This window comes from Amblyomma americanum, chromosome 1 (assembly GCF_052857255.1).
Source record: "Amblyomma americanum isolate KBUSLIRL-KWMA chromosome 1, ASM5285725v1, whole genome shotgun sequence".
Taxonomy (NCBI): Eukaryota; Metazoa; Arthropoda; class Arachnida; order Ixodida; family Ixodidae; genus Amblyomma; species Amblyomma americanum.
The window spans coordinates 419038617-419060189 of NC_135497.1; the positions used below are offsets into that span (position 1 = coordinate 419038617).

Below are 21573 nucleotides of genomic sequence, written 5' to 3' on the forward strand. Positions count from 1 at the left end.
GCAAGAGAGGAAGGTGATAATTAAATATGACCGAGAGAAACAGCTGCCGTTACGAAGAACGCCAGAATATTTTCGACCAGCCAGGAATATCTAACGTACACGGACACGTACAGCACATGACCGCCTTTAGGGTTTCGTCTCCATAAAAACGAGGCCACGTCGTTCAGGAATAAACACGAGTTCCGCGCTTGGATAGGCGACGGCCTTAACCACTGCTCGATTGCGGCGAGTGTAACACCTGATCCAGAAAGAAAAACAGGCAATCAATCAATGGGTGTAGAGGCAAGAAAAAACAAATAAAACGTTTGGAAAAAGTACTCCAGCTACCTTTTTCTTTCCTACGGCGTGGACGCTACGAGCGAGAGTCAACTGTTGCCTGGAGCCTGACCCGCTGCGGTGGCTAAGTTTTTAGGGCGCTTGGCTACTGATCCGGAGCTCCCGGGTTCGAACCCTACCGCGGGGGTCGCGTTTTGATGGAGGCAAAACGCTGAAGTGCCCTTGTGATGTGCAATGCCAGTGCACGTTAAGAATAATAATAATTAATCATTGTTTTTTGGGAAAAGGAAATGTTGCACTATCTGTCTCACATATCGTTGGACAGCTGAACAGCGCCGTAAGGGAAGGAATAAAGGAAGAAGTGAAAGATAAAGAAAGAGGTGCCGTAGTGGAGGGCTCCGGAAAATTTTCGACCACCTGGGGAAAAGACAGCGCCCAGCCCCTGCTGGGAATCACCAACAACAACAGCAAAATGGCGCCAGCCGACGGGGCCGCAGACGGTGTGACACAACCAGAGAGCGGCAAGGAAGGCATAGAAAAGGGGGAGACGAGGAGGCAGACAAGGCAGAAGCGGCCCCCGCTACCCAGGGACGATATGAAGATTATCATCAGACCACGAGGCGGACTTAAAGTGCAAGGAATGAAGCCTTATCAAGCTTCAAAAGCCATTGTAGAAGCGAGCAATAGAAGCATGAAGGCAGAAGACTTCATGGTCAGACTCAGGCCAGGATCGAATATCATCATAGAGAGTACTTCAGACGGCAACACAGCGAAGAAAATAAGAAAGATCGAGAGCATTCCGTATGAAGGCGCAACGTATCAAGTACAAGCCTGCATCGCCCTACCCAGCGATATCGCACGGGCCGTCGTACACGGATTACCGTCAGGCATGGCGGAAGAACTCCAATCGCAGCTCAGATTGAGAACGAAGGGCAACAGGATTGTAGCGGCAAGAATGCTAGGTAATTCGGAGACGGCATTACTCTCCTTTGAGAAATCCAATATTCCTAAATGGGTCCTCTTTTGTTCGCGAGAGTACCAAACCTATCCCTACAGGTCCACGAGGCAGTGCTGCTTCGTATGCGGCATGCAAGGACATCGCTCGGATGCATGTCCGACACCGAGCGCAAAAATCTGCAGGCGCTGTGGAGCAAGCAATCCGAAGGAAGAACATCAATGTCAGGTCAAGTGCATGGTCTGTGGAGGCGAGCACCTGACCGGCGCAAGGGAATGCAAACAGACTCAAGTCAGCGGCAGAGCTGAGAGGGCGCCCGCCACAAGGGGCGCAGCAGCAGAGAATTAGTCGTAGCCGCAGCAAGAGACGCCGGCCGAGATGGTTCAGCTCGGAGCGGGACAGGAGTGGCAGTCATCCTCGCAACCAGGACGAGGGAGCCTTCCGTCAGCGCAGCCAGAGCCGGAGCCGGGGTCGCAGCGGCAGCAGCGGAGGACCCAGGGATGAGTCCTTCCCGCCCCTAGGCCAAAAACAAGGGACACCACCCAAACCAAAACAGCAGAAGCAGCCCAAGAGCGGCGCTAAGGTGAGCTGGGGAGCAGGCCCTCCCAAATCGCTTTTTCCGCAAAATGGGCAAAACAATAATGATGACAAAGAGAAAATCAAAAAGATTAAGAAAGAGCTAGAGCTCCTTAGAGAGGAAAACAAGCAGCTCAAAGAAAGACTGAGGGAATACATCAGTGAGCAGCAGGCTCTTAGAACAGGCACCCCGGTGCACGTGCCACCGCCACCACGGAGTCCAACTCCCCCACCAGTCGTAATGGAAAGTAATGCAGAGAACGGCATGGAAAACTTTCTACGCAGCATACAAAATCAAATATCACAAATGCAGTCGCAAATGCAGCAGCAACAGCAGGAAAACCAGTATTTCCGTAGGTATATCAAAAGCCAAACTGTTAAAAAAATTACAAGCGAAGCCCGGGATAGGCTTTTCAACGAAAGAAGATTTGGGAACAAAAACCAAACTAGCAATAATAAGACAACGACATGGCAGGCAACAGCAAACTAAATATATGGCAGTGGAACTGTCGGGGTTACCTGCGCAAGCAGGGACTACTGCAGCAATTCATATATATACACGCAGGGCTCACCGCCTGATTTAATTCTCTTACAAGAACTAATATAACTCCGGTTTTAAAATGATACCAGTGCCAGGAAAATGTACGCATGGCAACTGTAATTAACAACCACCTAGTCACCAGAGCGCGTGACGAAATTGAGGACACGGGGATAGAGCACGTTATAACGGAGGTTATTCCCAAAAAGAAACAGCCAAAAGCACTTTCATAGTAAACCTATATTGCCCACCCAGACAGAAGAGATGCAATTTCAATAAGCTTTTCATGGAGGTGGGAAGACTAGCTAAATCTAACACTCTGCTTATCGCGGGAGACTTCAACGCCAGAGACCCCAGCTGGGGCTACCAGAAAGGCGAGAAAAAAGGACAACTAATCTGTATAGCAGCGGAAAATGCAAACTGCACATTACTAACAGATGAGAACCAACCAACGCGACCAGGGAACAGCGTTAGCCCAGACACGTGCCCAGACCTGACTTTTGTCAGAGGAGCGCGGCCGGTCGAGTGGGAGAACTTGCTGGAGAACCTGTGAAGTGACCACTATGTAATCAAGGTCACTCTTGAAGCAGATAATACTTAAAAAAAGATTGAAACCGCTAACATAACAGACTGGGACGCTTTCCGGGGCGATTGCGGGAAGATGCAAGGCGCAATCACCTAACAGAGGAATGGAGCAAGCAGCTGAAAGAGTTGCAGGAACAAAACACGCAAGAGATATACAGAACGGAAGTCACACCGGAAGTGGATCCGAGGCTGCTTAGGCTATGGAAAGCAAGGCGAGGGCTCACAAAGAGATGGAAAAGACAGAAGCTTAACAGGAAGCTACGACTCAAGATCGCAGAGGTCACCAAGACGGCAGAAGAGTATGCGGCACTCCTGGCCAGGCAGGGGTGGGAGGAGTTAAGCAGCTCTCTGAACGACACCCTTAGCACGGCCAGACCGTGGAGGATATTCAAAGCCCTCATGTATCCAACAAAGACCAAAGCAGAAAGTGGGAAAGCAATCCAGAGGCTGGTCCACAACAGCAAAGAGTCAGATGAAGAGATCCTGGAGGCGGTCAAGAAGAAGTGCTATGGCACAGACAAGCCGCAAGGGTACCAAGGAGAATATCAAGGGGAGGAGAACCCGCACCTCGACAGGCCGATAACCAATGAAGAAGTTTATGCGGCCATCAGGGCGGTTACCAGAAACACAGCAGCAGAGGCCGATAAAATCAAACTCGCTAATTCGCAACCTCAGCGATGAAGCGGTGATGCAACTCACAGACTACCTCAATACACTGTGGACAGAAGGAACACTGCCACGGGATTGAAAGCATGCAGAAGTTGTGATGAATCCCAAGCCACGCAAGAAGTTGGAGATAAACAATTTGCGCCTTATCTCGCTCACGTCGTGCCTAGGAAAGCTTTTTGAGAGTCATCACAAGGAAAATACAATTCCTGGAAGATGAAGATCTGTACCCGCACAGTATGTTCGACTTCAGAACAAACCTATTGACGCAGGACATCCTGTTACAGATCAAGGAGGAAGTCACAGAAGCCGCTCCGAAAACAGGGAAGAAAATCATCATGGCACTGGATATCAAGGGCGCGTTCGATAACGTCAGCCATGACGCCATCATGGAAGGGCTAACCGCCACCAACTGCGGAAGAAGAGTACACGATTACGTAAGGACCTTCCTATCAAATTCGCACAGCTACGGCTGGACTGGGGGACCTACGCAGCAAGGCCTTCGAAACACCAAATAAACGCACCCCGCAAGGCTCAGTGATCTCGCCGGTCCTCTTCAACATAGCCATGATTGGGCTAGGCAGACAGCTGAGCCAGATAGAGGGGATACAGCACGGTATATACGCCGATGATATAACGATCTGGATCAGCCAGGGCTCCCCAGGGCAAAAACAAGATCTCCTGCAGCAGGCAGCCACATGCGTGGAGAACTACGGCAGAGAGAGAAGCCTGGCATGCTCCAACGAGAAGTCAGAAATTCTACGAGTGGGCTAGAGACCATCTAAAAAAATATACAACATAAAAATTGAAGGGGAGGTTCTCCCGGAACGCAACATGATCAGAGTGTTGGGAATGTGGATCCAAAGCAGCGGGAAGTGCAGCCACACCCTAAGCCTTCTCCAACAATCAATGTAACAGGTCAGCAGAATGATCACTAGAGTATCGCAGAGAAGATTTGGCATGAAGGAGAGTGACACGATCAAGTTAGTCAAGAGCCTGGTTGTCAGCCGCCTAACATACTCACTCCCCTACCACAATGTGACACAGCACGAAAAGAACAAGCAGACACTTTAATCAGGAAGGCTTTCAAGACGGCCCTAAATCTACCAAGAAATACGTCAAACGAGAAGCTCCTCAAGTTGGGAGTCCACAATACGTTCGACGAGCTAAAGGAAGCTCAAATAGGGGCCCAAATGGACAGGCTCCAGCAGTCAACCACCGGCCGAGCGCTCCTCCGAAGGCTGGGCTTCTTAATTGATGAAGTGGAAGATAGGGTTGCGGGCATACCTGATAACATTCGCCAAACACTCAAGGTGTGCCCAATCCCTCGTAACATGGACCCTAATCTGCACGCAGGGAGAAGGGCTGCGAGAGCAGAGTATGTAGAAAAGCAGTTAGCTGAAAAAACAAATGTAGTATACACAGATGCGGCTTCGCATCGATGTAAGAGAAGCACGATGGAACACAGAGTAGTATCGGTGGTGGTGAACCATCAAGGGGACCTAGTCACCAGTATATCACAGAGCGGCTGCAGAGTATCCGAGGGGGAAGAAGCTGCTGTTGCGCTAGCAGTAGCTGAAGGATACCGCAGAAATAAATCGCCCACAATAATCACTGACTCCAAAGAAGCACGCAGGCATGCAGGATCAGCACTTGAGCGCTACGCATCATTCTCCAGGCGGGGCCCCCGAACAAAATTCAGCACAAAATTTTCTAGGTGCCAGGGCACACCGGGGTGACTGGGAATCAGAGGGCCGACGATCCAGCTCGCGAGCTTATCAACCGAGCAGATACATAAAGTGACCCTGAGCCCACCACAACGGTGAAACCATCGTACGCGAAAATCCTAAATCACTACAAAGGACAGAGGATAGCGTATCCTCCACCACACCAGCTATTAACGCAATATGAGGCAGTCGTTTGGCGTACACTGCAAACAGGAAGCTTTCATAACTTACACATACTTCACAAAATGTTTCCGAACCAGTACGCGGACATATGCAAGTGGTGTGGACCCACCCTCACTTTACACCTTATTACATGGGAGTGTAAAAACATTTATTCATTCCATAAACTAATAGAGCCCAATGCGTAACAGTGAGAGAGCCTGCTCACCAGCAGCGTGCTGGCGGTCCAAAAAGGACTGGTCCAGCATGCGTATGAGGTAGCAAGACTCAGTGGCGCCCTGGAATAAGGGCACCACTCAAAATTGCCGTTTGGGCGAGTTGGTGTGACATGATTCGAAAAGACCAGCGCGGAAACAGACAGGGACACTAGAAGAAAAAACACTGACGACAGGCCGAGCGCTGACTAACAACTCTTTATTGACGAGGAACACCCAGCACAATATATGTCAAAACACCACGTGACCCCGCAGGGGGCGCCTGCAGCTTGCAGGCGTCGCGACGGTGAGTGGCGACACCGCGGGTTCCCGAGCATCCGCAGGGACATCCCTGCAAGGGGATGATGGTGAACTGTGCATCACCACGGACCTGAGCACCCGCACCTCGCCGTGCGTGGCATCGCCGTGTCCGGGGAAAAGGGGATCCTGGTGGTTGAGCCGATGCCGAGCGTTTGGACCCTTAAGGCCCCTTGGCGGAAGCAACACACCACTTTGGCCCCAGCTTCCTGCAGACGGCACCTCCGGCCTGACCCGTTTGGAGGGAATCAGCAGTCGCCTTTTCCTATCCTCCTCTCCATCTTTCACTTTCCTATCTCTGCCTCACAACTCTCCTATATCCTACTCACTTCTTGGTTTTTCCTGTTTTCCTGGCGGCGAGGGTTAACCTTGTGTGACCAACTACCCTGAGTTGAGTCATATTTGGTTATAGTTGAGGTGTACAGCTGGCGTGGGCAGGACTTGCTTTCAAGTTCCTGTCCCGTCCCCTTGTTGGACTCCGTGGTGGGTGGCTGGCACGATGACCGAAAAAATAAATTTTTTCATGGCTCCACCCTTATCCAAACCTGATCGCTCTCTAAAAAGAGGGCGGAACGAAGCAGCTGATTTCTTCTCAAAAAAGAGACAAACATTTTCAATGTTCCACGTAATCCACAGTGAAAGTGACGGAATACAGGCAAGAATAATATCCCCATTCCTTGTGTCAAAATGCTTAACCGATACCTTGGGCCCTGGCTACAAGGTCTCAAAAATGTCCAGCGGCGACTTACTTCTTGAGCTGCGCGACAGCATCCAGTGTTCCAAACTCTCAAACATTTCGTCTATAGAGGACATCTCTGTCTCTGTAACCCCCCACCAATCTCTAAACACAGTCCGAGGTGTAATCTCTGAATCAGACTTTATCCATATCATAGAAGCTGAAATGCTTGAAGGTCTTACCGACCAGAACGTAATCGACGTTCACCGAATCAAGATCCGCAGGGATAACAAAGAAATAGATACCAAACACATGGTCCTCACATTTAACACCAGTACCTTGCCCGAAACGATCGAAGTTGGATACTTGAAAGTCAACGTCAGACATTATATACCCAATCCCCGCCGATGTTTCAACTGTCAAATGTTTGGCCACGGCTCACAAAGTTACCGCGGCCGCAAAACCTGCGCAAAATGCGCTTCGAAAGCCCAGCATTCTGAGGAATGTGACGCAGCACTGCGCTGCGCAATCTACGAAGGAGACCATGCAGCGTACTCCAGGGCATGTCCGTCCTGGAAAAAAGAAAAGGAAATAATTATCATAAAGACAAAAGAAAACATTTCATTCAAAGAAGCAAGGAGGCGTTTTGCGCTTACGAACACATTCTCTTTCACAGGAAAACCCAACTTCGCTGATGTGGTGCGCGGGGGCGTAGCACCACGCAGCACTACGGCACCTGCCGAGGCTGCTTTCACAGAGCCAGTGGCAGGGCCATCCACGCCCCAGGCAGGGACAGCGAAGGCTGCTCTGCCACCCTCAAAGCAGGGAGCGCCGGTCCATGGGTCGGCATCCCGCAGGACCTCCCCCCGTCGGGAGAGGCCTGAATATAACACAACCGCGGCCCCTCCGCGGTCCTCCAGCACCTCGGTTGAGGTGATGGATACAGCACCCACTCCGCCTCCACTACAGAGGCGGAACAGCTCTCTTGAACGGAAAAAAGACAGGCCCCTAATAACGGGCCCACTACCTAAGTAAATCCCCTTTCATTTCCTCTCAAAAACATAAACATGGCCTTTTTAATCCATTGCAATTGTAGAGGCCTTATGCGGAATTACAGCGACATAACACATATTTTAGGGTCAATGTTAACCACAGCTTTATGTCTTCAGGAGACCAATCTTGGTCCACAACATGTACATATTCTGAAACATTATAAAACTTTTAGACGCAATCGAGAGCAGGCAAATCGGCTATCGGGAGGCGTCGCGATAGTCGTTCAAAGCTGTGTCCCTGCTCAAGAAATTAAACTCAAAGCAAAACTTGAGGCGGTTGCAGTCAGTATTGTAAGCTACAAAACACTAACAATCTGTTCCGTATACATTCCTCCACATTTTACGTTAACACTCCATGATCTACAGCAACTGATCAGAGAAATTCCGCAGCCATATCTGTTACTTGGGGATTTTAATGCTCACTCCTCCCTGTAAGGAAGCGAACGCTGTGACGCTAGAGGTCAAATAATCGAAGATTTTATCCTGACGAATAATGTATGTCTTCTAAATACAAAAAAGGCCACATACTGTTCCCCTACGTCTGGGAAAATGAGCAGTTTAGACCTGTCTTTTTTTTCACCTTCTGGTTTTAGCGATTTTAGGTGGGACGTTTTAGACAACCCGTTTGGGAGTGATCACCTACCAGTTTTTATAAGCCTATCATCCTCACCTGCAGTCATCCCAACCAAACCACGGCGATGGAAGCTACATTTAGCTGATTGGGCGTTGTTTAGAGAAAAGGCCAGATTAGAAGACATTTACTCAGAAACAATTAGCATAGATGAACTCAATGAAATTCTCACAAAGTGTATCATCGATGCTGCACGGCTAGCTATTCCCCTGTCCACAGGCGTGGTGCGCCAGATCCACAAGGTATGGTGGACGCGAGAATGTTGGGAAGCCAAAAAACAACAAAATAAGGCCTGGGTGTATTTCGTAGGTATCCTACTCACGAAAATCTAATAGTTTTCAAAAAGGCAAAAGCTAAAGCCCGATATATACGGCGGAACGCGGAAAAAATGTCTTGGCAAAATTATGTGTCTTCAATAAACAGCTCGGTAACATCAAAAAAACTGTGGGAGCAGGTCAGAAAAGTAAATGGCAGCTATTCCTCATTCACCCTTCCTCTGCTGACGGATCCTGGTATCCAGACAAGTATTAAAGAACAAGCAGACATTTTAGGGCAAAATTTTTTTATAGTTTCTAGTTCTTCCCACTATACACAGTCATTCTTAAAATACGAAAACACAACCGAAAAACAAAGGGTTCCTAGGGCAGGCAGCACAAACGAGCCTTACTATATTTTGATCACACTTCAAGAAATACAGATAGTACTGTCTGTAGGTAAACAAACTGCACCAGGCCCCGACGAAATTCATTATGAAATGCTGTCCCATCAATCTGAGCAATCTGTAGAAGTTCTGTAAAAATTTTTTAACAAAATATGGGTAGTAGGGAAAATACCAGCTGCTTGGAAAAAAGCCGATATTGTTCCTTTTCTAAAACCAGGAAAGCCACCAACCTCCCCTAAGAGTTACAGGCCTATAACCCTTACAAGCTGTCTTGCCAAATCTTTTGAGAGTGTTATAAATATAAATTAATGTTTATTCTAGAATCCCGAGAGCTTCTTGATGTCCACCAATGTGGTTTTAAAAAAAACATGTTCCACAGTCGACCATTTAGTCCGCCTGGAAAACACAATCCGAGAGGCATTTATACAAAGGCAACACTGCCTTTCAGTTTTTTTTCGATATGGAGAAGGCATATGACACGACCTGGAGGTTCGGGATTCTTCGCGACCTGGCAGAGCTTGGTATCCGCGGGAGGATGCTGAAATATTTGAGCGACTTTTTATCCAACCGTTCTTTCCAAGTTCGTCTCGGCGCAACCCTCTCAAATAATTTTACTCAGGAAAACGGCGTTCCTCAGGGACGCATTTTAAGTACTACATTGTTCATAGTAAAAATGAATTCTTTAACCAGTATAATTCCACAGTCCATTATGTACTCGGTCTACGTTGATGACCTTCAAATTGCATGCACATCTTCTAGCCTGGCAACTTGTGAGAGACAACTACAACTCACAATAAACAAATTAGCACTTTGGGCAGACCGAAATGGATTAAGGTTTTCTCCACAGAGAACTGTTGCGGTTCTTTTCTCGCTGCAGAGAGGACTGCAGATTGATCCCACCCTCCACTAGAATGACACCATACTTCCAGTAAAACAAGAACACAAATTTTTAGGCTTAACGTTTGACAAAAAGCTAACGTTTCTACCACATATAAACACCCTAAAAAAGAACGCCACTCAATCCCTGAATATACTCAAAGTACTCTCACGGAAGCGTTGGGGATCCGATAGGAGGTGCCTATTGCACATCTATCGCTCTCTAGTACGCTCTTCGTTAGACTTTGGATCCATAGTGCATGGGTCTGCGAGGCCATCATACCTTAAAAAGCTAGATCCAGTACAAAACCTCGGGTTGCACCTTACAACTGGTGCTTACAGAACATCACCCATAAATAGCTTTCACGTAGAAGCAAATGAACCGACCCTCACCAACAGGAGAACAATGCTTACCTGCGCATACGTACTGAAAATAAGGTCGCTACCGAAACATCTTTGTTACACCATAGTTACAAAATGCCCATCCAGAACACTGTTCACCAACAAACGTCAAGCTGCAAAACCATTGCTCCTCCGCTTGGAAGAAATATGCCAAGAAATAAACATACTAGATGCACTTCCTGATGTTGCCCAGAGACCCGATAGGTTGCCACCTTGGTACTTGTTTCCTGGTGTCTGCGATTTCGCACTGACACATATTCAAAAACGACATACCCCACTGGAATATATACAGCAAGAGTTTCTTGGAGTAAGTGAAAAATACAAGAATTGCACAGATTTCTACACAGATGGATCTAAGACAGCACTCTTTATGTAGGGAGCGCGATAGTGCAAGGGATATGGGAAAAAGTTGTCAGGCTGCCTCAGTGCGCTTCAATCTTTACAGCAGAATGCTAAGCCATTGCTCTAGTTGTAGAACAAATATTGAAGAAAAACATACAGAACAGTGTTATCTACAGTGACTCCCTCAGCGTAATTACAGCAATAAACCCCAGAAATGCAACCGAACCCTTAATAGGAAACATAATACATAATGTAATACGAGCTGATTCACAAGGACATACAATAAAGTTTTGCTGGGTTCCCAGTCACGTGGGCATCAGCGGAAATGAGAGGGCTGATGCAAGAGCCGCACTTGCCCTTAACGCAAAAAGAAAACCAGTAAACATACCGCATAAGGACTGCATCAAGTTAGTCCAGAATAAATTGAGAGAAAAATGGCAGGCTTCTTGGGACAACGAGGTTAACAACAAGCTGCACTTCGTAAGACCTGTCCTGGCTGAATGGAAGACCTGTAGGCACCAAGAACGATTTATTGAAGTAATTTTATGTCTTCTCCGCATTGGACATACACACATTACACATAATTTCTTACTAAGGAAACAAGACAAACCTCGTTGTGAAAGATGTGGAGACGAACTAACAATAAACCATATTTTATTCTCTTGTGCAAAACTCGAAAAACTAAGAAATAAGCACTTTACGAAGTTTTATAATGAATACATTCCTTTACACCCAGCGCTGCTTTTAGGCGAAAATGCCATTGTTAACATATATTCCGTTTTTAGCTTTTTAAAAGAAGCAGGTGTTCTTCAGAAACTGTAAACTTTGATCCACAGCTTTGCTTTATAATATGATGCATTTCAGCCATTTTCTCATTCCATGAGAAGAGGGCTGAGGTGGTTATTTGAATGGTTGGGAGCCTCAGGATCCTTGCCCAGCTAAGGATGGCTACTGAGGTTATCTAACCTTCTTGAAAGCGTTTTTGTTACCCATTTATAAAATTTCTTCTCTTATTACTACCAGAACGAAATAGCAATTTAAGTCCTCTACACAACCATGTTTCCTCCCACCTACAGAAAAGTGTTCATATACATTAAGTGTTCATATAATAGCCTTAGCTGCTTATGTGCCATTAAACACAACACAACACACAACACCACGTGACAGTCAGGGGGCCAAAGATTACAACATAATTCACAGTCATCGAGGGCGGCCAACACATGCTTGAACCAGAAGGAAAAACCACAAAAAGTGAAAAAAGGGGTGAAACTTTATGAAGTGAGCATATCAAAAATACTTTAACCAGCAAAAACCCAAGGAAAAAAACGAGTGCCAAACAACATCGTGGCCAAAGGGCGGTGTCAAGAACGCTTTAACAACAACAAAGAGCGAGCCTAAAAGGGCACAGGCAAGCGAAGCAAAAGCAGAGTCAGAAATCTAAAAACAGATAAAACGTCATGCAACCCTACAGATGCCACAAACAAGTAAAACCACAAGAAAACAGCAAAAACTTGTCAACGCCAATAAGGTAAGAGGTAAAAAACAGTCTGCATGTAAAAACACAATTTGGTCAATTACCACTTATGAGCCGCACCAAAAAACCTGAGGAGAAGAATGCGCACGGGCTAGCATAGGAAAATTTATGAGCAAACGGGAAGTGGCAGGCGAACACGTAAAATAAGTAATCTTTAGGCATGGTCAAAGAAGCGCATTTCTTTCTCGTGCAGTGAAATAGAGGGCGTGCTTACGCAACTGTCCCCTGCCTTATCAATAAAGTAGGCCTCAATAACCTCCCTTTCTGTTTTGTTTTTTGATGTTGCTAAGAACTTTGTGTTCTGTAATATAGGTTTACACTTGTGGCGAGGCTGGTTGCAGTGGTCTGCTAGATTACTTCCAGACCCTCTATCTACGTTGAGGAAGTGCTTCCTGGCCCTGACATTAAAGCATCTTCCCGTCTGGCCTAGGTACACACAACCGCACGTTAGGGGTATCGGATAGACAACCCCTGTCCGGCAGTGTGTGTACCGTTTCCCGTGTCTCGTAGTTCAGGTCGCCTGTCTTGCCTTGTTGTTCAAGACACATATCCTCGATAGCTTGCACGGTGCGGAAAAGACGACCTGGACGTTATACCGTCCTGCTACCTTTCTCACGTTGTGGTACATCTTGTGAAGGTACGGTATGACTGCAACGCGTTTCTTCTCTCGCTCCTTCCCAACCTGCCTCCCCTCCTTTAACGTTTTGACCATCGCCTCACATATATTAGTAACTAATGAAGGCGTGTACCCGGCAGAGTAGAGGCGCTGTACCTGGTTGTCAAAGCTTGATTTTGCAATATGCACACAACTCTTGGCTAACGCCGCCTGAAGTGCGTTTGTTACTATCATTCTTTTTATTAACTTTGAGTGCGCGCTGTCAAATGGTAGCAAACTCTTTCTAGACCTTACGTTGTAATACCAGCAAACCTGGTCGTCCTTAAAAAGAAGCAACACGTCTAAAAACTGGATGCTGTTATTCACAGGCAACTCAATGGTGAAATTCAAGTAAGTCTATGAGACGACACTGATTTTCCGCGTGAATCCCTGAAGCTAAGCCACACCACCAAATCTTCGAAACGGTGACAACTCGACCTTTTCGATAAGGTCGTCACAAGTCTAATCGAGTGAAGGTAAGATTATTGATTTTAGTTTTATCTCCTACAGATGCGACGTTTCCTGCCAAGCACACGCCAGCATAATCAAAAAGAGCCAGGTAATCAATTTTTACTACGAACAATGATTGGTGCGAGTTGTCCTCAGTGCCCCTTTAAAGTCACCAGGGTCGAGAATGGGCTGCATACTGCGGTTGTACTATATTCGCAGCGCTTCTAGTTTGTGAAATATAAAAGAAATTTTATAGCCTTCGGATCAGTGGCGAATTAAAATTCAGCGTAATAGGCCCAGCTATCTTCGGAGACAAAATGGACCCCCTGAAAAAAAGACAAACGGGAAACAGGTATTTGTGTAACTTGCTGCACCATCTTGCGTATGCATGCGGTTCCTAGAAGAAAATCTAGAGACTTTGGAAGCCTACCACTCTATGGGAAGTCGTTGTAAATCAGTTTGCTTTTACGACAACGTTGCACCGCTGGCCGCCATCTTTCTTTTGAGCCCGGAGGTGCGGCGAGGCCCTTTTCGACCCAGCAAGAAAAGAGAAGCCGCTGAACGCGAAGACACATAAAGTACCAGAAGCGGTAGGGGAAGCCGTGCGCGCTCCCCAGCTAAGAAAAGCATTTATGATAGAGGTTCCTGTAGCCACAAAAGGAGCCAGGGGAAACACTACGTACTCACATAGCAAAGCGAGCGGTTCTTCAAAACTACGTACTCCGTGGCTCTAGGGGCCGAAACGAGGAAACGAATATCTGTGTGTGCCTACTACCATCTATAAGCTGTGTTAAAATGCGTTATTTTCGCTCGCCCCCCCTCCTGCTTCGTTGCAATGCATTTCTTGCTTACACCTAAACTAAACGATGAGCTAGACCACGCATTTCCATTACAAGCACCTAGCCCTCGTGGTTCTTGCCTTCTAAAACAGACATAGATATCACGAACATTCGTGAACCGGGGGCTCAGTGTTCCCGTTTCTCACTCATCATTCAAGCAGAAACGTTTGTAACTAAAGGAGCTGTCTACCTACCATCAGCGGCCAGCCCAAGTGCAGAGCAGCACAGTAAGACTACCACGAAAACACCCTTCATGCTGATATTTTACCCTGCTCAAGTCTCAATTTGACCGCCCAGGCTCTTTTTTTATCGGCATCGTCCAAGTTTTATCGCACGTGCGAGGTCTGCCTCCTTGCTTCAAAGGTCGTGCAATCTACGGGAGAGAAGGGAATACTGAGCAGCGCTCGTACGCAAATGTGTTCAGTTGTATGGTCGTTTAGAAGCAATTTCGCTGGAAGCGTCGCGGCGCTGCCAACGAGAGCAGAACAACTGCTGTGCACTCCCACTGCAATATCCGGGCAAAAGAGGAAATTGGACACGCTTGGGAAAGAAATAAACAACGGCTCACGACAGCAGTCTACTCGTTGCACGCCGTGTATAGGAGCCATAATTTGCAGGCCTCGAGAGGTGGTGTGAAGCTTTTATAATCTTCTGGACTTCCTCCAGCCATTTTTATTCAACAAAATTTCAATGCCAGTAAAAAGAACTGGAGGAGACACTTCAGCTCCTCCTTAAGGATGGGACGCGATGGAGTTAATGGGGTAATGCGTATATATGCGGAATGCGGCATTCTCGACTTTAAATTCACAGCAGCTGAGCAGCTTCGTTGCATAAGCAGCCTAGTCCTCGTTTTGTGCGTTCCTTTCTGCGTCCCGCTCTTTTGATTCTGTGGCATCCAAACATGAAGTATGCACTAACTAGCTCCGTTATCCACCCTTTAAAATTCATAGATCCCTGGGAGTCCTCATACCACTCCTGGCGCAGTGATGTAGCGGTTAAGCGATACGCAACTGCCCTGCGATGGCAGGTTCTGCCACCGATTGGGCTTGTGCGACCCAGGATGGTATTCCCGAGTCACCTCTTCCGACAAATCAATAACTTCCTCCTGCCGCGGTCGTCACTTCGCTCACAATCCGCTGCGCAGGTTGTGATGGCGCCACAAGGTCACGTGACCTAGGTCACCCACCTAGGTGCGTCTCCGGGGATTTTTCACTCACAACGGGGACGCCGACGACAACGCCGGATTTTCTGCAGAACGGAAGCCTTAACGCGGTTGCGTTAAAAAACTAAATTACAGACAATGTAAAACGTGCAAAAATGCTTAAATTCATATTTATTCCCACGAGCATCAAAATATAGCGCCAAGATGTCTGGTAACCGCTGTGGCCGTCTATGAGACGCCGAGAGCGCTGTCAAAAAGTGCAGGCTGAAGACGGAGCTTATCCAGCCCTTCCTGTTAGTTCCTATTGGCAGGGCGGTTTACGGAATGCTTGCCCACACTGATACTCCTCTCGCTCGCTCAAGGCTGTCAAGCTGACCCCTTCCCCGTCCTAATCTTTGCCGGTAATTAGCCGATGCGCTCATAATGCGCATTGCGTCTTCTGAAACTCTCTTCCTCGTCAAATGGTTTGACCAAACCGAACAAAACAAGACTCTCCCTGCTTCCTCGGTCAACGTTTCGCATCCAACCCTCTGACCACGGCAGCTATTTTCCCCGACAAAAATATGTGTTGCAATGTTGGAGTTGCTTTACTTTCTAGTCAGCGACCCGAATTTACGTGAAAGGAGGTCCACTTCTTTTTTACTCGCCGCAGAAACATTTTTCTCCGGGTGCAAGAGGGTGCTCATCAAATGATGTGAGACATTCTCTTTTTGCTTTGTGCCGTCAACAACCAACGCGTCTTTTAAGTAGCGGGAGGAATTCAGCTGCACTTAACACAATTGTATTTGGATTGTGTATTCTGTGTTCTTAGATCTTAGAAACCTACTTGCATTTATACATCATTTCAAGAAGACATCGCATACTGTATATACTGTTGTGTTGCGCTTCGCCGAGAAAGTTTGACTTCTTGAAGTACAGCTTTTTCTCTCATACCATTGAATTTGGATTTACTTAGGAGGCAACACCCGTTCATTATCATTAGCAGAATTCTTAGAAGCCTGTTCCTAATGTTAAATTTGCTTTCAGTGTTCTCTTGTATTGTACCGCACTCCTGCAATAGTCTCGGCGTGGCTTCAGAATATGCAAATAAATGGAATAATTAGAAATAAAAAAATGGGTAGGCAATGAAAACAAAAAGCGTCAAAAGTGACATCGGAATTCTTTCAATTTTCTTTCTCCGTGGCTTGGAGGAAGAAAATAGAAATGTGGAGCTTCCTCAACTTCCGCCATGTTTTCGCCCATAGCTTGCTCCGTTCTCTTCACTTAGCATGGAGCTTTCTGTTAATGCCGTAACGTTAGGCTGTGTTAGGGTATGTGGTTTCGCAATGCGAACGAATGCTCTCTAATTCGCTGTTATCTGTTTTCCGGAGTAAGCAAATACTGCGGTGGCGTCCAAAAAGCAAATATTCACGCTCAGTATTCACCCTGCGTGCAACTGTAGAGCTTTAAAAGAAAACTTTACTGTCTATTCCGTCCCTCCATGCAAAGGAAAATTCATTGTGGCTTGTATGCGGATTCAGCATGATACATCCTAATGGTCGGCCTAGAATCACATGAAACGAGGATGTCTATGCCAGTGTGGTTGGGCCAGAAATTGGACTCAAGAGCGATTGTGCTTGGTGCTCTTTTGTTTTTTGGCATCTGAGAATTCCGTCAAGTAGGGTAGGGTTGCAGTGAAATAAAATGTACATTATTTTGTCTGGGTCCATGAAGCAGCTTGTCTTCCCTCTTGAAAACAGTTACAGCATTCATGCTTCTAATTATCATTATTGTTCACCCACTAGGATCTCTATCATGCACGGAGTGATCAGCACTGCGCAAGTGGTGTACTTCTGCATTCCCATCCAGATCTTTAAGTGACCCATATGCCACCATCATAGATTAGCGGGATTGACTGTGCCGTTTCCCTCGCACTGCACTGCAGAGCAGTCTGTATCTGGAATGCATTTTAGCTTTACGTGCGTTTTTCATCTCTGGGCAATCACAGAGCTCTTGAAGTCGTCGCCCGTTGTCGAGGAGAGATATCGAAAATATTCTTTTTCTGGGAACCAATGTTTCAAAAGCTTTTCCTGTTATTTCTTTTATACAACTACATTTCAATACGGAATACTCTCATTAGGTTCGTTTCAACTGTACTTGCGATAACAGGCCGCAGACGGACTCTGCGTTAGACATTCGGCATGCGCATACAACCCATAGCCACGCGAACAATTGCGCAGTACTATGACGAGCCTGTTGTCCATGTTCCCAGCACTTGGTTCGTGCCGGCTTTTAGGCTGCACATTCTCTTTGGAATATGTTACCCGAAGGTCGGCGAAAAATTAGGCCGTTTTAGTTCGTTAAGATTCAGGACATTTAATACTAAAATGGAAAGAACTACAGAGACTACATTTATTTGCCATTACTCTATATAAAAGTGACAAGGTGAGCGCTGCCGAAACCAACGTTACAGTATTCTGAGCACAAATTAACATGCATGAACTTGGCGGAAACATCCACTGTATCATGTTAAGGACAAAAAGTCCTTGAAGAAAAAGGTTTGAACTCACAGAAAACAGCCGTATTCGATCTTGAAATATATATTTGTTACATGCAATCAGCTTAAGTTTGAGTTTTATGAATCGACAGTTTAGAGCTTGAAGCAAAAAACACAGAGAAAAGCATCTCTCACTCATTCATAAACGTTCATGAAATATGCGTTTTAGGGCTTTGGTTTTTATTTAGACAGCCTAAAATATGCGTCTAAGCCTGGGAGCACTTGTCGCGCGTCACGCAGGCCTTGTGCTGGTTGCGGTAAAATCCATCCGCGCAGTAGCAGCCGTAGTTGCAGTCATCCGTACACGCTGGTCCCACCACGGGACGCTCGCACGTGGCCTCGGCACAGCTGCCACTCACACACTCCTTCCACGTCTCGCCCTCAGCACACTCCTGGGGGGTTGGTGGCCACCTGAGTACGCTGTCCGACTCCTCTGCATATCAGGAGGTGAGGGAACAAGTTGCGGCTGACGGCCTTACAACACCTTGGCAGTTAAGGCCATCTGAAAGACACGCCTGTAACTTGGCGTGGAGGTCTACAAGCAAATCCTTCAATAATGCACATCCTTCAGTTATTAAGTCAATAACCGAGTTGTTAACTGATTCAGAATAATAAAACACACCTAGCTTATCCTGCCCGCAACGATCTGCATGATTGTGGGCAGAAGTATTGGACTCCGCCCGTCGTTATGCTGGGCTACAACCGCAACTCCGCCATATCTCTTAAGTACCTTAAATTGTGGGTGACTGGGCTACAACCGCAACTCCGCCATATCTCTTAAGTACCTTAAAATATGGGTGACCTACATGGGTATCAATTTGTGGAACGAACTTATCGCGGCGCCACGTCTAGAGTATTTCAGCCAAATCAGGCACACGGAAACTTCTAGATTCGATGCCATCCTCTAGCGCGCCATTGTCGTCCCAAATCAAAGGCGGAGAAGCCTACTAATCTCGCAAAAGCCTAACAGCTCCGCTCCACACAGCCGCCGCCTACAGTCTTTCGAGGTAGCCGCCCTGTCTAGAGTATGTTGAACTGCCATGGCAATGTGGCTGCTTTCGGAAACATAGACAGCGGTAACTGCTGCGGCCTGCGGCCTCAGCTGTTTGTCTGAAGATCCGGTTCACTGACCTATCCCGTTTTCTCAACGGGAGCAGAGATCGCGAGACTTCACCTGGCGAAGGACATCTTGGCGGAGCTCCCTCTTCAACCATTCGCTATCCTAAGCGACTCGAGGGCCCCTCTCCTTAGCCTTCAGCACCTTCAACACTACACTTTTATGAATTTAATAATTGAAGCAATTTTGCACGACATTAGAGAGGAAGAGAATAAAAAAGATGTGGTACCCCAGAGGATATGACTGGTTGGGTTGGGGTGTCTGGGATGAGCAGAGTTCTTGAGTTGCTCGGTAAGTGAGTTCTGATTTTTGAGGCAACTTCATTGTTGGCTCCTTCGGTGCCAATATGACTACTTTTTTGTGCGCTAGCACCTATAATGGCCATTCCCAGCCGTAAGCCGTTTTGTGTTTGTCTCTTTGTCTCAAGCCAGTTTTGTAGCATGCTGCCCACTGTGTTACGCGGCAGCTCCATTAATCGTGAGAGGCTGCTATGGAATAGCAACCTTGATCGTAACCCAACCCAAGCAACTCAAGTCCTCCCGATTGGAGCACCTGCCATAGGATTTTGAAAACGCGGTTACCTTCGGCGCTGTGGCCCAACAAATTTTGGCTATATCGCGCCAAAATACTTGCGCTTTCGAGAAGCTTGCAGGCAACGTAACCTCTTCAGCGTACGTAGCTCGGCAAAATAGCCAAAGTTCCTTGGGCCGCAGTGCCGAGGCCAACCGCGTTTTCCAAATTCTAAAAACTGATGTGCATAAATTACTTAAGGTGAGCAATAATTGAGGAGCAAACAGTAAGATTTAAAAATTGAAATATTCAATATTAGTTAACCAACTTCCTAGTTAGCACGTATTGGCTGTGTTCTAATGCACCATATCGCTGATGCTAAACCGAAAAAAAGCTCTCTTCTAACCAAAAACGCCAATTTAAAAAAACTTGTGAATATTAGGTGAAGAACCCTTTATATATGCTCCGAGTTTTAGAAACTTTTCAAATTTTCTTAACCGCACCGCGGTGACTGCTGTTGTGCGTTCCTATATACAGCCCCCTGTCCTTGACCTCAAGTGCGTTTGAAGGCAAAGAGTACACCCACCTCGCTCATCTTGTCCATGAATATTGACTGACTGAAACATGTGAACCACTCCTGCTGAAGGGATCACCTTTCTTGAGACGGTAAAATAAGCTGTGAACGGAACAAATGTACTTATCCAATAAATGGCCGCGTTGCAGCCTCCACTACATACCTCGCTTAAGAAAAAAAACTAAAACAAAATCCTTCGCGTCAAAATGGCGCAAATCAAACCTGGCCGACTTACAACAATGCACTGGCAAAAAGATATTCTAACTGCTTGAAACGTTTTTACATCTGTGATGTCGCTGTTCAGAAAAACCTGTGTGCTTCATCATATCTGAAATGATCTTACTCTTAGCAACTTGTCACCATAACCTCACCGAATAAACTTCTATTCCCGCCACATCCTCTCTCTGGAAAAGAGAATTTTCTGTCAGAAAACCTTAAGGATTCTTCTCCTTTTTCGCTAGTTTTAATCTTCTTCTTGAGTGAAAAATAATTACATTGCTTAAAATCGAGGCAACAAAGCGAGAAAAAATTCGCTTCATTTAAAGAAAATAATTTCTCACGCAACCAGAAGTTGTTGCAAACTATAGCAACTGGACTTGTTTCATTCGCTTTACAATGTCTCCTTCCTCAAGACACCTTTCCATGCCTAATAAGGACAGCGAATAATACGCCACAGTGGAGACGTAAACACCGCCATCGCTATTTCAGACAGTGCAGCTGCTGGCGTTTCCTTCCATGCTAACAACAGTTGCTGATTAAACAAAAAATGGTTGAAACAAACACAAATATTGTTTACTAAAGGAATAATGGAGAGGATTAGGAAAAGTGTACCTACCATCGGCAGCGAGCCCAAGGGCGACAAAGCACAAGACTACCACAAGAGTACCGTTCATGCTGACGCCTCTCCACCGACTCAGGTCTGAGTTTAGCAGGCAGGCCACCCTTTTTATGTGCGTTCTAGGACACCGCGCTCTCTCTGACTAGACGTGCGACGTCTGACCTCTTTCTTTGAAAGAGGGTCCAAACAGAGATAAGCAAAGACAGCCAAGCTCTGAACCGCACCCGACATGAGGCTTGGCGCTTGCGAAGCACTTCTTCCCCACTTTCTCTCTGTGCACTTTTAACTGCACCATGAGTTGGAAATACTTAAGCAGGACGAGAGGCGCGAAAGAGGGACAGAGAGAGAGAAATTCCACATTTACTAGGCGTAAAATAAATGCTCTAGACCGTTGTTGTGTCTCTCTTTGACCCGCTGGGGAGGGGAGCTGAAGCACACATGCGCTACTATCCCTCGTCAGTACTCGGCCAGAAGAGGCGTGATACCGCTGCAGCAGAGAGTGGCCAAGCGCACTTGAATACGGTTGGCCTTTAACTTGTAGAGTAGAGGGAGATACGGCTGATAAGTCTCGACAGAGTGCGGGTTGCTTTTGTAAGTCAAGCGATTCTTCATCCGCTTGTTTGGTATCTTATCGTGAAAGGTCGTCCACGTGTTGGCCGAAGCGAAAGCAGCACAAAAGAGAGCCGACGCGACGTCGTGAAAA

At 46.7% G+C, this 21573-nt stretch overlaps 1 protein-coding gene across 2 annotated transcripts; it reads right to left on the reverse strand.

Annotated features, from left to right (window-relative positions):
- Positions 1 to 17858: 17858 nt before the first annotated feature.
- On the reverse strand, positions 17859 to 21311 carry LOC144115833 (ixochymostatin-like). Of its 2 annotated transcripts, XM_077650335.1 has the most exons (3): positions 20868 to 21311; positions 20045 to 20134; positions 17859 to 18264 (listed from the first exon to the last, which is right to left on the reverse strand). In XM_077650335.1, exons 1-3 carry the CDS (start codon positions 20923 to 20925, stop codon positions 18038 to 18040), a joined length of 375 nt encoding a protein of 124 aa, XP_077506461.1. In that variant the 5' UTR covers positions 20926 to 21311; the 3' UTR covers positions 17859 to 18037. The 2 variants fall into 2 exon arrangements, with proteins under 2 accessions (XP_077506461.1, XP_077506462.1); XM_077650336.1 differs by lacking the exon at positions 20045 to 20134 and having other exon boundaries at positions 17989 to 18264; positions 20868 to 21242.
- Between the last annotated feature and the right edge of the window lie 262 nt (positions 21312 to 21573).

Coding starts and splice junctions, on each gene's coding strand:
- LOC144115833 (XM_077650335.1), bottom strand. CDS start 20,925: ATGAACGGTACTCTTGTGGTAGTCTTGTGCTTTGTCGCCCTTGGGCTC. Junction 20,135..20,867: donor CCTTGGGCTCGCTGCCGATG/GTAGGTACACTT, acceptor TTCCGTTCACAG/CTTATTTTACCGTCTCAAGA. Junction 18,265..20,044: donor TCATGGACAAGATGAGCGAG/GTGGGTGTACTC, acceptor CCTGATATGCAG/AGGAGTCGGACAGCGTACTC.